This window comes from Rhinopithecus bieti, unplaced genomic scaffold (assembly GCF_001698545.2).
Source record: "Rhinopithecus bieti isolate Rb0 unplaced genomic scaffold, ASM169854v2 scaffold_16097, whole genome shotgun sequence".
Lineage (NCBI taxonomy): Eukaryota > Metazoa > Chordata > Mammalia > Primates > Cercopithecidae > Rhinopithecus > Rhinopithecus bieti.
Window position 1 is genome coordinate 306,692 of NW_016808851.1, and position 16,759 is coordinate 323,450.

Below are 16,759 nucleotides of genomic sequence, written 5' to 3' on the forward strand. Positions count from 1 at the left end.
GTATAAAGAAAATAAACTTATTTCTTTTAGTTCTGGAGGAAGATCATCAATGTCAGCAGGCTTCCCAATGGAAGCCAAGAGCAAGGATTCCAGAATCTCAAGAGGAAACAATTTCCAACCTCAAGGCCTGGGAAGTTCAACGTTGAGGGGTCATATCTGGTTGGCTTCTGGTGAGAGCCTTCATCCTGTGTCATAGCATGGCAGAAAACTGGAAGGGCAGGCGAGTGCTTGAAAAAAGAGATGGGGCAAAGGGGGCCAACCCACTTTATAACAACCAGCCTCATGGGAACCAACCCAGTCTCTAGAGAACGGTGTTAATGCACACATGAGGCGTGCCCCCGTGGCCTGATCACCTCTGAAAGTTCCCACTGCCTCTCACCCAGTACTGTTGCACTGGGGACCAAATTTCACCCTGAGGTTTGGAGGGGTCAAACCACATCCAAACCATAGCAGGGAGGATGTAGGCCTTGAGATTGGAAATGGTTTCCTCTCGGGTTTCTGGAATCCTTGCTGTCGGCTTCCACGCTCTGTTGCTTTAGGGAAACCCACTGACATTAATTCTCTATCTTCCATGTGTGGTCTGGTTTTCTTCTGAAAGCCTCCAGGATCCTCCCTTTATCCCCAGTGTTCTGACATTGTGTAGTGATGTGTCATGGGGTACGTTCGGCCCCTTGTTAAGTGGGAACATCTTTATTTGCAGATTCCAGGGCTGATTTAAATATTTAACGTTATATTACTTAAATACATACCACTTAAAACTGGGTATAAATTCCTTATGCTATGGTTATAAAAATCACATCCAAATTGCAAATTAAACATGAAGTACTCAGCTAATGAAACTCAAATGCACAACATCACTTTGCTGTGATGGCTGGCTTCACTCCTTTTGTCACAGGAATTAGGTACAGATTGCTGTCGCTCAGTGTCCTTTGAGTGATAACATTTGGCTTCACTTGGCGTGAATGAGTCATGTATATATTAAATCTACCCTGTGGCTTTTTTCTCATTAGCCACAATAATTAACATAATTCTGCTTGATGCCAATGTGTAAACACAGAGCAGCCCGGCACAGCGTGGTTATAGCACGGCTGTCCAGACTATTCTTAGACTGTGCTTGCTTACAGGAATTATTTTGGATTGTCATTACAACGAAAACATGAAATGTAAATGTTTTCATAGAGAGCTCACATAATCCCGAGGAATTTGGTTCTTTTTATATGTTTCCTATGCCAGTTTTCTCCCATAGGCCTATAGAAAGGTGAGCTATAAGAAATCGTGGCTATTGTTCAGATAAGTGGTTGAACAGGTCATAATAAACTGGCATTTGCCACTCCCCACCCCTGCCACCCCACGTTTCTCCATCAGCTGCCGCAATTTGCACAGCAGTTTAATCCCATGTTACGTCGCCATCCCTATTTTGAGATGGAGACAGATGAGAGCTGTTAGCCACGGTCATTTTCAAGGAGTTGCTAAGCTGTGTCTCCTAGAGCTTGGAGACCATGATCCATTTTTCAGGTGAAGTTTTAGCTTAAACATTCCTGCCCGCCACCTTCACTGCTGTGGGCAGGGGTGAACATTTGTATTTTTTGGAAGCTAACATGACATCGGAGAGGGCTCACAGTGTAAACTTTCTGGCTAGTTAGAAGTGTGTGTGTATATCTGTTTATTTGTGTGTGTGTGTGTGTGCATGTGGAGTGGTGTGGAGTGTGTGCATTCCTTTGTGTGTATGCTTGTGTATATATTTGTATGTGTGTGTGTGCATGTGAGTGTATGAGTGTGTGTATTCATCTGTGTGTTTGTGTATATATTTTTTTGTGTGTGTGCCTGTGAGTGAGTGGTGTGGAGTGTGTGTATTCATCTGTGTATCTGTGTATATATTTGTGTGTGTGTGTGCATGTGAGTGTATGAGTAGTGTGGAGTGTGTGTATTCGTGTGTATATGTGTATATATTTGTGTGTGTGTGCATGTGAGTGTTTGGTGTGGAGTGTGTGTATTCATGTATGTGTATGTTTGTGTATATATTTGTGTGTGTGTGGATGTGAGTGTATGAATGGTATGGAGCGTGTGTATTAATTCATATGTGTATATATTTGTGTGTGTGTGTGCATGTGAGTGTATGAGTGGTGTGGATTGTGTGTATTCATGTGTGTGTATGTTTGTGTATATATTTGTGTGTGTATGTGTGTTGTCACTGCAGGTCAGCTGTGTTTCAGGACTCTGCTTTGCTTGCATTCCTGCATCTTGGTACCTGAGCCTGTTCTGAGCTTCCTTCCATCCGTGGCATGCCCAGCACCAGGCTCTGCAGCGCTTCCCAGTGTGGTGGCAGTGTGGGGTACCGCTGCTGCTTGCAAGTTGGGGCGGGGGGCTGGTGATGACCACGCCTGCACTGCGTGTTGGTTTGTGAGGTGTCTTCAGGGCTCCAGTGTGCTCCTGTCATTACTGTCCTTCTCCAAAACCTCTCAGGCTCAGAACCTGGATCTTATCTTTACCTTTTCTTTCCCCCTCATCCCCCATCCAGTTCATCTCCAAACTCCATCTGTTTATTCCTCCCTATTATCACTGTTTTAAAATCTTATTCTTGCCGGGATCATCTTCAAGCCCTGTTGTTTCGCATGTGATGCGTGGGCTTCGCACTGCCTCCTGCCTCCTCCCTGTTAACCCCGGGCTCCGCAGTGGGGCCAGCTCTTCTTTCTGTCATTCCCCTCTCTTGTTCTGGAGCCATGGAACCTTCAGTGGTGATAGTCTCTGCAGAACAAGGGGAGCCGGCAGCCTATGGGCCAATGAGTTTTGTTTATCCTACGCAATATTTTAAGAAGTTGCTAGACAGCTTTAAAAACTGGATTTTTCTACATTAAAAAACTCTATTTTCAGTTATTCCTAAAACATAGAAAATCCAGCAGCACTGAGCACATATTCTTAGAAGGTGACAGGAGGTGGGAATGGTGTGTTCCCTGCTCCTTCCCCTCGGGCCGTGTTTTCTGCAGTTTGCTGCACTCCTCACTCTATGGTATAGCCCCTCAGCCTGCCCCATTTCTGTCACCTGTCTGGCCCCCATCAACATGCATGTTTGCAGCCCAGAGTTGACTGGCTTCCAGGTCAGGGACCTTTCTACACCCACAGTTAGAACTCATCTTGTCTTTTTGCCTCCTGCTACCATTTTGCCTCTCGGGAGTTCTCCCCCTTCTCTCTAAACCTGTTCAAATCCTGTCATTCCACAAGGCCAGCTCACCTCCTCCCTCCTATGGGAAACCTCCCTGCCTGCCGCTGGCGGAGTTTTCTCCCTCCCTGAATTACTAAAGCACTCCAGGTTTGTCTGTGGCTTTGGGGCCATTGCATGTCATTGTGTTTGTCAGAGCTGTGTTTAGACGGCCCATCCCCCAGGGCCAGGGCCTCACTGTGGCTGACACACAGCGCCTTGCTCACTATGGACTGTGGGTTCTCAACAAATCTACGACAAGAAAGGTGTGTAGAGGTGACCCAGGGCCTCATGCTATAGGTACCAATAGGAGGGCCTCTCCCTAATGTGGGGCAGGGTGTAGCTGATAACTTTCCCCAGCAGCTCTGAAGACAGTTGTTTCCCTTTTTGTCACCAGAGCCACTGTTTAGGGGACCCATCTTTAATGTGGGAAAATGCCGAAACACAACTAAGCTCTGGGACATCATGGTGGGCCGTGGGTGTGTTCCCTCCGTTGTAAGTGATTTGATCTGTCACTAAGGTCATTCAGTGATACTGCTTTAAGATCAGCATACAGAAGAGAAAGTGAAATAGGACTTCAGTGAAATTTAGAGTATTTCCATACTTCTCATTCAGAATGTTAAGTACCAAGCTACAAGATTCTCTACTTGGTACCAGGTGCTGTCTTTGCTTCCCAGGACTCTCCCTCCCAAGAGCCTCTGGGTCTCTGTGTTCTTCTCACCTGGGTTTTGTTTCAGCCTCACTGGCATTCAGAACACCTGGGGCGCATGCTGAGCTGGGAGCAGGATGCCTCTCCTCTCCTATGCCTCTGATAAATCAGGGTGGGATTTCTGAGAAGCAGCATAGGTTGGTAAAAAGCGCAGATGCTTAATGACAGTTGTGATGACTCAATCACTTGAGGTTTTCCCCAACCCTTGAGATCTGGGCTTTGTTTGCATCAGCTTTCTGGCTTGCAAAACCAAGCTCAGGGTTTCTTATCACGTGCCCTTGGGTAGTGAGAGTGACCTTGAGATGCCTGGCATTTTTTTTCTTTACTCCTGTCAAGCCCCTTTGAGAGGGAAAGGAGCTTTGCTTCCCAACTTCTGGGCCAGAGGGCGAGTGTACTCCAGGGCAGCACTGTCCAATAGCGCTTTCTGCCACAGTGCAAGCGCTCTCCACCTGTGCTCTCCAGTGCAGTAGCCACTGGCCTCGTGTAGCTATTGAGCACTTGAGATGTGGCCATTGTGACTGAGGAACTGAATTGTATTTCATTTTACTGTATTCAAATGTGCTTACCACATGTGCTTACCATATGGGACAGCCCAGATCTCAGGGGCTGGGGAAAATGGGTAAGTGCAATACCTAACAGAGAGCCGTGCACAGTCCTAATGGGAAGATGCCTAATTGAAGATGCCTACTGCGTAGGGCAAGGCTCTACACTGCTATGCAAGTCAAAGCCTGTTTGGCCAAACTTGGCTGGCATCAAAACGTTTTGAATAATATTTGCAGAAAAACCCATTGCTGTGCTGTTCTGAGGAGGGCATTAGTTACTAATCGTTCTTTCATTTCCTTTAAAAATAGCAGACACCAAGCTCTCTTAGTTGTGATTTAAGGACCCACAGTGGTATAGCTTGTGAGTGCAGTCACCTACCGCATAACAGCATTTCATTCAACAGTGGACTGCATATATGACAGTGGTCCCATAAGATTATAAGACCCTATTTTTACTGTACCGTTTCTATGTTTAGATGCACAAATACTTCCCACTGTGTTACTGTTGCCTACATTATTCTGTATGGTAATATACTGTCCAGGTTTATAACCTAGGAGCAGTAGGCTGTGCCATACAGCCTGGGTGTATGGTAAGCTAGGTCATCTAGATTTGTGTAAATTCACTCTGTGATGCTTGCACAATGATGCTCCTAGCCATCGAAAGGTCATTCTTCAGCTTTATTATCATCAAAGCATTTCAACTTGCTGTTTCTACATCATCAGCTTCTATTAATAGCTACATGATTGTTAAGTACAAATAGGAAAATTCTGTTGAGAAGTACAAGATCTTTCTTCCATTAGGCAGAACCGCACAGATGAGATCTAAAACATTCACATTGATAAATACTGCTTTTGAAGTGGATTTTTCCCCTTAAGAGCCAAGCAAAGGATCAAAACAGAAATTCTCCACAGAAACAGGAATAAATCACTAGAGAGGTTGTTTCTGGAATTTTCCTGCCCATTGAGTGCCTGCCCATGGAGCTAATGTCAACAAGGATAGTATATCATATTCCTTGACTTCCCCAGTATACTAGGGTCCTCACTTTTGTGTTGTAACACACACACAAGAGGTTGAGTACTATTACTGAATAAATGCACTTTAGTAGGAAGGAAACATTCAAAAAGTCAGCCTCTCCTGGGAAGCCAAGACAAACAGCTCTTGGAGCCAAGACACAGAGAGGCCACACCCAGGGAATGCCCAGGTGTCCCCAGTGTCTCCATGCACACCTTTCTCTCTAGCTCCTGCAGATGCTTCTTAGCCATCCCTGTGGCTCGAAGGAGTTGGGTTGCGGTGACTCCTGATGAAATGCAAAATTGCAGGACTCTCTTAAATGCTCTTTTATTTTGACATTTTAAAATGCTATTCTGAGAGGTACAGAGAAGACTTAGGTAACAGAAGAGATGAGAAATAGCCAAGATCTCCTTTGAAGTTTAGATTCCAAGTTAGTGAGGTCTTACACCAAATCCAGCTGGCCCTTATTCCCTCTTTTCAGGACTAGATGTCTTTGGTGGCAGGAATATTAAACTAGACCCACGCTGACTGCAACCATGAAAGGGGTTGACTCACTCACCGATAGGCAGGCCTCAGAGGTGGTTTGATGCAGGGATGTGGTGATTTTACCTAGAACCCTGTTTTCTTATTCTCTTCAGCTCTGCCCACCGTGGAGTCAGCGCCGCGTCCTAAACTCAGCCTCTCTTCAGGGTTGTATGGTGGCCACCGGTAATTTCCGGTGCCACACTTCCTCGGTTCAGAGGGAGTGAAGGGGACGTTCTTGTTAAAAGAGCACCTTTTCCCAGAGCCCCCTTAGTTCTTAGTTGGACCATGTGTCTTCTCTTACGTCAGTAACTGGGGCTAAAGCAATGCTGATGCCCTAAATCCCATGGTGGAATCAGGTTTTCCATAGACCTAGAGCTGTGAAGGAAGATGTGGACCCCCAAATAAAGATTGGGGTAATCACCCAGCAAAGAGTAGCTCTTAGATAGGGAACTACCATCTCCCAGCTCTATCATCTGCCAATCTCCCCTTATATACTTACAGATGCAGCTTTCTGCTAGAAAGTAGAAAATTCTCATTTTTTTGAAAGATTACTTTTATGGCTTTGTGACTATTAATTCTCCATTGCTCCCCCCACTTCTTTTCCCCCACTCTTCTTTTCCTTCCTTCCTTCATTTCCCTTCTTCCTCTGTCCCCATCCCTCCTTCCCTTTTCCTCTCTTCTCCCCTCTTCTCCTCTATACCCCTTCATCCTGTTTCCCCTTTCTTCTCTTTCCTTCCCTCCTCTCCTCCTAGCCTCTCCTTCCCCCTCTTATCCGTCAGCCCTTCTCCATTGATGATCTAGTTGTTCGTTCAACTTAATCTAACTGGTGGGGTACAGTTAGGTTTCTTACTAAATTAAATGCCTTCATATCCTCCCACTGTCCCCCAGGAAGAAGAAATGCCAGAGGTAGAAATTGACATTGATGATCTTCTTGATGCAGACAGTGATGAAGAGAGAGCTTCAAAATTACAGGTAAGCAGTTTTCAAAATTCTAATCATGGATACTCGGGAGTCTACTTGGGTCTCCAGAGCTTGGCATGAACTGATTCCGCCCTGTGGTAGAGTTGGCACCAGGACCTGGGCCATGGCTGTTTGCAGAGAGGAAAGCAATGGGCTGCTAAGTGTTCGCCCTCTTAAACTGCCTCTCTGAGGATGAAGCAGCTCTTGACTATAGTCCGTTCTCAAAGTACCTTATGTGTATAACTTTCTCCAGCCCCATTTTCTTGGGAGAAACAGCTGGTTCTGCTTCCAAAGATCCACTTGCCAGGGAAGGGAATTGATACCCCACAGTTGTATGAGAAAGAGAAGGACTGAGCTAGCACTGGAATATCCAAGCCCAGGGCTCCAGTATCACAGTTGTGGACTGTATCATTCATGAAATTAATTTTTAAATATGATTGCTTATGACATAATTCTATTTAGTAGACGATCTCTTCATAGACAGTGTTCACCTCATAGCATTCCAGTACAACGATGGATATTGAGATGTCTAGTATTTCTTTAGTGGACAGCAATAAAGTACAGTACTTATTTCCCTTCCCACAGTAGGTCAAATCTATCATTTTTAAATCTACATTTGGGAGTTTCTAAAACCAGTTGACTTTTGACTTGCCATTGTTCTTAATGTCCGCTGATAATTACTGTTAATGGCTGTTGGTGACCACAAATGGCAAATGGCCACTACGGCAATCAAAGGGCACATTTTAATGTATTAATGTGTTTAATGCATTAGTCATTACTAGTGTCCCTTGAGTGGTGAACAGTCTCAGTTATGAAAATTAGTTCTTCTTGGTAGATTTAGCTGGGAGACAATTACATCCTAGTTATAAAATTTTAAAAAGATAATGCAGGTATCAGTTCTATAGAAAATGTAATGACATAACAAAGTTTTCTTAACATTAAGAACTTGAAAGGAGTTTTTAAGCTATCATCACCCCTCAACCCCCAGTTCCCAGGTGAGGACCCAAGCTGGTTTATGGCTGCATTGCACTTAAACCCTTTGCTTTCTGAGTGCAGTGTGGGTGCCACCATCTTGCACAGGCTGGCTCAACTTGAATATCCACCAAGTTGGCAGCCAAAGGAATGGTGTGTGCATGCGCGTGTGCACACAGAGAAGGCAAAAAGTCATTGACCAGAGGAGTGGGTTTGAAACCATTTGAATCTTGCCGGGTTATATCCAGTTAATTAAAGGAAAACTGGAGAGGGGGATTTGGTTCCTGTGGAAGGCCATCCTGGATTTGAGCTACTGAGTTAGTCCAGATCTCTCTGAAGTCTACAACCCAATGGATGCTTGAGCATCCCTGTCCTTCTTTAAAAGAAACTGTTCCTCAGCAAGGCATTCAAAACCTGGTCAAGGGGCCCGGCATGGTATCTCATGCCTGTAATCCCAGTGCTTTGGAAGGCCAAGGCGAGTGGAACACCTGAGGTCAGGAGTTCAAGACCAGCCTGGCTAACATGGCGAAAACCCGTCTCTACTAAAAATACAAAAATTAGCTGGGTGTGGTGGTGTGCACCTGTAGTCCCAGCTATTCGGAAGGCTGAGGCAGGAGAATTGCTTGAACCGGGAGGCGGAGGTTGCAATGAGCTGAGATCGCACCACTGCACTCTAGTCTGGGAGACAGAGCGAGACTATGTCTCAAAACAGACAGACAAACAAAAAAAAACAAAAAAAAAGAACAAAAAAACTGGTCAAGGGTTATGTTTTGTTTTCAATGCTATGGTAGCAAAAAATAAATAAATAAATAAATCTTTTCCTGTTCAAAATATTTTTTCATGTAGCACGTATGTGTGCAGGCTGAAGAATTTATGAAGGTTAAACGTTTTATATCTTCAGACAACCAACTGGTGCGGAAATGAAGTGTATTTCTAGATAGTATGAAATCTTGCTTTACCATTATAAAATAATACTATGAATGTAAAATGATGTTTAATTTTGCCTTAAAAATAATACTGAATTTTAAGATAATAAAACTGATCTTCTGTGTGTTTCATTCTAGGAAGCTCTTGTAGACTGCTACAAACCAACAGAGGTAAACAAATCACTTTTCCTAAATGCCATGTTTGAACTGGTTTTATTACATCAATTTGTCTATTTTAAAGCAAACCACAATAAGTGGATTTGAGTGTGTGTATACCAATTAGCAATTATTATCCATGAGTGCATATGTTTGAATAGCTCTAACTTCATTATTTCTAAGCCTAAATGTGTCTAGTTCAGAGATACTTAAAATTAATGGAGCAGAGTGTGTTGCTTGTGTTAGATAAAAGCCAAACTTCAAAGGAAATTGTAAAAGGGTTTGAAATCATTTTAGTAAAAGTTTTAGGTTTATAACTGGTTTATACATCCTATTAGTTTATTGGTATGTATTTTTTAAAAGCTTAAAGTCAGCTCTGTCTTTCCAAAGAGTTACCTTTATTGGGAAAAAATGCTATGCTTTGTTTAGATATTTATGAAGTATAATGTATAAACATTAGCATAAAAATGGGTATTAATGTGATTAGACTAAAGCATTTAATGTAGACTCTCATGACTGATAGCACAGAGTAGAAATTAAGGTTTAATCAGTTATGAAAATAGTAGCAAGAGAAGTACTTTGTTCCTGTGATAAACTGGAGAAATTATAAGATCCGTCAGATGTTTTGAAGTCTATTTGTAACATCAAAGCCATAGTGGTAAGACTTCTGATTTTTGAAGAGATCTAATTAAAAGAGGGGAGGAAAGCATGCTTTGACAAGTATCTGATTTCAGTGACTTGGTTTGGGACTAGTTACCTATTTGAGCTTTATTCTTCCAACCTCCAGCTTTGATTACATCTTGCAGTCATAGAGATTTTTAATTTTAATTTTAGCCATCAAAATATATACTTTTAGACCAGGCTTGGTGGCCCACACCTGTAATCCCAGGCCAAAGTGGGAGGATCACTTGAGCCCAGCAGTTCAAGACCAGCTTGGTCAACAAAGCAAGATCTCATCTCTTAAGAAAAAAAAATTATACATATATATATATTTAAGTTAATGTAATACAAATACATACTAATACATCTGAACCCTCCTCCCTAAAAAAATTCTGAGGCTTATTTTAAAAAGGTAACAGTGACTTTCTCCACCTTTCAGGCCCCTTCCCTATTTTATATTATATTTATGTATTATATTTCTATATTTTAATAAGCAACATTTTTGCACTTTTTGGCTGCTTCTCTTCCCTGCTACTTGCTCTTTTCTTTCTTTTTTTTCTTTTAGAGGCAGGGGCTCATTCTGTCACCCAGGCTGGAGTGCAGTGGTGCAGTCAGAATTCCCTGCAACCTTGAACTCCTGTGTTCAAGCAACTCTCCCTCCTCAGCCTCCTGAGTAGCTAGGACTGCAGCCATGCATTACCACACCCAGCTAAATTATTTTTATTTTTATTTTATAGAGACTGTATCTCACTATGTTGCGCACACTCATCTTGAACTCCTGGCCTCAAGCTATCCTCCTGCTTCAGCCTCTCAAAGTGCTAGAATTACAGGCATGAGCCACACTGTGCCTGGCCTACTTATTCTTTTGTTCTTAAATATGCATTTACTATGTTTTTTTCATTTATTGACTTTAGGAGAAAGATGATCACTCTCTTACTCTCCACACAATTCCTTTTCATCTATACCCTCATCAAAGTTATTTAACAGTATTTTGTTAAATTAGTAGTCAAGGTTTATAATGCTATGATTTAAACAGATGTTTTTCACTGTTAAGCCAACAGTAAAATATGATCATGGTTCCTTTTTGTATAGCCTTTTGTTTCTCTTGGAGTTGACAATCCTTGTCATTATTATTATTATTAGTAGTAGTAGTAGTAGTATTTTGAGACATGGTCTCGCTCTATCACCCAGGCTGGAGTGCAGTGGTACAATCTTGGCTCACCGCAACCTCTGCCTCCCAGGTTCAAGTGATTCTTGTGCCTCAGCCTCCTGAGTAGCTGGGATTACTAAGCCTGGCTAATTTTTGTATTTTCAGTAGAGACAGGGTTTTGCCATGTTGGCCAGGCTGGTCTCAGACTCCTGGCCTCAAGTGATCCACCCACCTCGGCCTCCCAAAGTGCTGGGATTACAGGCATGAGTCCCCGTGCCTGGCCATAACCCTTGTCTTTAGTTTTGTCTAATACCAATTGGTATTTTTTGTTGAACTCTCTAGTGTGTTTGTCAAACATGCAATATATTTCCTGACTGCTCAGACACATCACTACCATCCCCCTAGCCCCAGACTTTTCTCCTGGAGCCCCTATACAACAATCTGGAGAAATTTTTCTTTGTGTTTATGTTTAAAATTATTCTGCTCTCTGCATCGTCTCTGTTTTCTTTGAATCTTACCTTTTTCTGCCTATTTTCATGTCTTTGCTGATTTTTGGTAGCATAGTCACATTTGAATACGGGGAGACAGTAAGCTGATTTGCATTTGTGTGTATAAGAACAGCTTGTTTTTTTGTTGTTGTTTTTGAACAGAGTCTTGCTCTGTCACTCCAGGCTGGGATGCAGTGGAGCCATGTAGGCTCACCTCAAACCCTGCCTTCCGGGTTCAAGCGATTCTCATGCCTCAGCCTCCTGAGTAGTTGGGATTATAGGTGTGGGCCACCATGCCTGGCTAATTTTTGTATTTTTAGTAGGGGCGGAGTTTTGCCACGTTGGCCAGGCTGGTCTGGAACTTCTGGTCTCAAATGATCCACTTGCCTCAGCCTTACAAAGTGCTGGGATTACAAGAAAGAGGCACCGCACCCGGCCAGGGCTGCTTGGTTATTGCTGGATCTCACTATGGAGTGACCACATTGCAAGCCAGATTTATTTTCTTAATCTGTTATGTGTGGAAGGGGATGGCTCCTCAAAAATGTCGATGTTTGGTTCTTTTTCTCTGGAGAGAGTCAGGATTTTTAGAGTTTGACCCTCAAATTTCCTCCCAGAGAGGAGAAGGCAGGAGACTTTACCATATAGCTCTCTGGGGACTAAACCTTCTTTATTTATAGGTAGCTGGGGAATTAATATAGGAAAGTGATTTTAAGTTGTGTGATGGGTTAGACAAGAATAATAGAATTGTAGTCAAGAAAAATGATGAATGATGCAGATGAATGAACATGTAATATGGGGGTGGAATGGGTTGCTGCAGAGAGGAAGCCCCATTGGCCACTGCAGACATGCATTCACTCATTTCATCAGGCCCTTTTTCTTCAGTTCTCCACCTAAGTGAAGAAATTCATGCTTTGGTTATTCGAGTGAGAAAGTTTGGACTTGCAGATTTCTCTTTTGCCCAGCTTCACAGCCAACAGTGAAAGGCACTGCATTTTCTCATGGAAATGAGCCCGTTCTCTCCCTAGTTTTTGTAATGTTTGGGGAACCAATATTTACATTAGTTGAGAGCCATGCCATTCAATGAAAATGGTGGGTCTTGTCCCCGGAGCAAAAATATTTCTCATCTGGTTTCTATACAGAGGGTCAGGAGATGAAAGAATATAATATTTGAACACTCTTCAGAGTTCTGAAAGCAGAAAAAGGAGCTGGAGTCTCTAAGTGAACATCTCTGTATTCTTTTTTTAGTTCATGTTTCTAGGAATGGAAATGATGTAAAATGCTGAGGAATTTCATTCAAGTTCCCTTATCTGCTAATGGATCATTTCAAAAAGGCTGGACACTTTTGCCTTTGAGCGTATGTTCCTAGGAAACAGATTTTACTGGCACCTGGATTGTGATAATGACAATCAATACCTTATTTTTTCCAGAGCTCTGTAGTTCACATTTGTACTAACATACATTGCTTTATTTAATCCTCACAATCGTCGTTTCAAGTAGAGAGGGTTTGGGTAGCTTGCCCGTAATGTCAGAGTCGTGAGCAAGAGAGTCAGGACTCAACCCAAGTTTCTGACGCCTAATCTTGTACTCTTTCTTTCCAATCTGCTAGTTTTCCTAAGCTACTTGATTCAGCAAGAGGCTTAGAACTTTATAGGACTTTGCCTTATCTGAACTAAATGCCTATCAATTAAGGTGTTCTTTTCTAAGTAGGGATCTCTAAAGGTGCTGTTTTTGATCAAAATTATTTTACTAACAACTGTTATGCCACTTGGAAGTTAGAAATGTAAGGAAGATGTCTTTGCTGATTTAGGTACTTTTATTTTATAACCCCTCATTGCAGAGGTAGGGTGAGTGGTGGAAAGAATACTGGAATTTGAGTCAAAGTCTTATGCCAATGCTAGCACCAACTCTATGACTTTAAGCAATGTTCTCAACCTCTCTGAGTCTCCCTTTCCTCCTCTATAAAATGGGGGTAATACTAACCATCTCTGCTCATATTTGTAAGGATTATTTGCTATGATAACTTTTTAAAATTATTTTATTTTTTGAGAAAGAGTCTCACTGTGTTGCCCAGGCTGGAGTGTGGTGGCACAATCACAGCTCACTGCAGCCTCAGTCTCCTGGGCTCAAGCGATCCTCCTGCCTCATCCCCCCAGGTAGCTGAGACAACAGGTGCACACTACAACACTCGGCTAATTTTTGTTATTTTTGTAGAGACAAAGTTTCTCCATGTTGCCCAGGCTAGTCTCGAATTCCTGAGCTCAAGCAATCCACCCTCCTGGGCCTCACAAAGTGCTGGGATTACAGGTATGAGCCACCAAGCCTGGCCCACAGTGTTAATTTTAGTGATGGTAACAACAGCAATGATAACCGCTAAAAAATCACTAGGCACTTAATAGATGCCAGGCAGTGATCTAATCATATCTCATGTATTAACAGATTTAATCTTTTTTTCCAGAAAAATGTTAACGTTTGTTAAATTCTTCATAGTTTTTAAAAGAAAATTTTAAGTAGACTTTATTATTTAGAGCAGTTTTAGGTTCACAGTGAAATTGACTAGAAGGTACCAATTTCCAATATGCTCACTCCCGTCCACCTCACACATGTACACAGCCTCCCCAGTTGTCACCATCTCCCCACAGAGAGGTACATTTGTTAGAACTGGTGAACCTACATTAACACATCACTATCGCCCAAAGTCCACAGTTAACATTAGGATTTACTCTTGGTACTGTACATTATGGATTTAACTGAATTCATAATGACATGTATCCACCACTACAGCATCATACAGAGTAGTGTCAGTGCCCTAATAATCTGTGCTCCGCCTAGTCATCTCTCCTTCCCCCCAACCCCTGGCAACCACTGATCTCTTTATTGTCTCCATAGTTTTACCTTTTTCAGAATGTCATATAGTTGGAATTATACAGTATTTAGCCCTTTTATTTTCAGAATAGCCATAGCATGAAAATTTGTAGCCTTTTCAAACTGGCTTTTTTTTTTTTTTTGAGGTGGGATCTTGCTTTGTCTCCCAGGCTGGAGTGTAGTGGCATGATCTCTGCTCACTGCAACCTCTGCCTTCCGGGTTCAAGTGATTCTCCTACCTCAGTCTCTCGAGTAGCTGGGATTACAGATGTGTGTCACCACACCCAGCTAATTTTTGTATTTTTACTGGAGACTGGGTTTCGCCATGTTTGCAAGGCTGGTCTTGAGCTCCTGACCTCAGGTGATGTGCCCACCTCAGACTCCCAAATTGCTGGGATTACAGGCATGAGCCATCGTGCCCAGCCCAAAATGGCTTTTAAAAAATTTGATGTCAACATTTCGCAGCTACAGACTGGCTTCTTTTCCTTAGTAATACGCATTAAATTTGCTCTAGGTCTTTTCATTGCTTGATAGCTCATTTCTTCTCAGTGAATAATATTCTATTGTCTGGATGTACTAGAGTTTATCCATTCATTCACCTACTGAAATACTCTTGGTTGCTTCCAAGTTTTGGCAATTAATGAATAAAGCTGCTATAAACATTCCTGAGCAGGTTTTTGTGTGGACATAACTTCTCAAGTCTTTTGGGTAAATACCAAGAAGTAGGATGACTGTATTGTAAGAAGAGTGTGTTTAGGTTTTGTAAGAATCTGCTTAACTGTCTTCCAAATCAGCTGTACCATTTTGCATTCTCACCAGCAGACAGTTCCTGTTGCTCCACATCCTCCCCAGCATTTAGTGTTGTCATTGTTCTGGATTTGAGCGATTCTAATTGGTGTGTAGTGGTATCTCATTATTGTTTTAATTTGCATTTCTCTGGTGACGTATGATTTGGAGCAACTTTTCATATGTTTATTTGTCATCTATATCTTCTTTAGTGAGGGGTCTGTTAAGGTTTCTGGTCCATCTTTTAATTGGTTTGTTTTCTTTTTGTTGAATTTTAAGGGTTCTTTGAATATTTTGGATAATAGGCCTTTATCAGACATGTTTTTTGCAATATTTTCTCCCAGTCTGTGCTTCTCTTTTTATTCTCTTGACAGGGTGTTTCACAAAGCAGGAATTTTTGTTTTAATGAAATCCACCTTATCAATGTTTTATTTCATGGATCATGCCTTTTGTGTTGTATCTACAAATCATTGTAAAACACAAGATCATTTAGATTTTTCTCCTACATTACCTTTTGGGAGATTTATAGTTTTGCAATTTACATTAGGTCCATTTGAGTTAATTTTTGTGAAGAGTGTAAGGTCTGGGTCCAGGTTCATATCTTTGCACGTGGATTTCCAGTTGTCCCGGAATCATTTGTTGAAAAGCCTACCTTTGCTCCTTCAAATCCCTTTGCTTTTTTATCAAAGATCAGTTGATATTTATGTCGATCTGTTTCTGGGTCTCTGTTCTATTCCAATTATCTATGTGTCCATTCTTTCACCAATACCACACTGTCTTGATTATTGCGGCTTCAAGTATGCTTTGAGGTTGGGTAGTGTGAGTCCTCCATCTTTGTTTTTTGTCCTTCGACATTGTGTTAGCTGTTCTGGGTTTTTTGTCTTTGTATGTAAACCTTAGAATCAGTTTGTTGATATCCACAAAATAGCTTCCTGGGATTTTTATTGGGATTTCATTGCATCTGTAGATCAAGTTGGGAAGAACTGACATACTGACCATATTGCATCTTCTTATCTATGAATGTAGAATACCTCTCCATTTATTTCTGTCGCGATATCCTCAAGCTTAAAGATTCTTTCCTCAGCTGTGTGCAGTTTACTAATGAACCCATCAAAGGCATTATTTCTGTTATAGTATTTTTCATCACTAGCATTTCTTTCTGGTTCTTTCTTAGAATTTTGATCTCTCTACTTACATTCCCCATCTGTTCTTGCTTGCTGTCTACTTTATCCATCAGAGCCCTTAGCATATTAAACAGAGTTGTTTTAAATGCCTGGATGGATAATTCCAACATTCCTGCTGTATCTGAGTAGTTCTAATGCTTGCTCTGTCTCTTCAAACTGTGTTTTTTTGCCTTTTACTTGTGTTATAATTTTTTTGCTGACTGAACATGATGAACTAGGTAAAAGGAACTGCTGTAAATGGGCCTTAAGTAGTGTGGTAGTAAGGTGTGAGGAGAGGGGAAGCATCCACAGTCCTGTGATTAGTTCTCAGTCTTGTAGGGAGCCTGTGTCTTTGAACTGTGAACTTCACAAGTGCTTCTCAGTTCACCCCCATTCCCCTTTAGGTAGAATAGATAGCCAGAGCCAGCTGGAGTTTGGTATTTCCCTTCCCCCAGGTCACTTAGGCTCCAGTAAAACCATGTCAGGTTAGACTCTGGTTAAATAGTTTCTCCTCAGGACAGATCTTGTTGAATAAACTTTTAGACTTTGAAAAAAAAAAAAAGATGAAAAGAAGGAGAAGAAGGAAGAAAGAAGACGAGAATGCTCTGGTATATTTCAAAATGGTTCATTTTTTTTTTTTTTTTTTTTTTTT

General features: G+C 41.9%; 1 protein-coding gene across 1 annotated transcript in view; it reads left to right on the forward strand.

Moving 5' to 3' along the window:
- Nucleotides 1-16,759, forward strand: part of PPP1R14C (protein phosphatase 1 regulatory inhibitor subunit 14C) — a 108,234-nt gene that overhangs the window by 63,447 nt on the left and 28,028 nt on the right. The window contains exons 2-3 of the mRNA XM_017887639.1: nucleotides 6,873-6,956; nucleotides 8,981-9,013. Of these exons, the coding sequence (XP_017743128.1) occupies nucleotides 6,873-6,956; nucleotides 8,981-9,013 (117 nt within the window). The remainder of the gene's footprint in view (nucleotides 1-6,872; nucleotides 6,957-8,980; nucleotides 9,014-16,759) is intronic.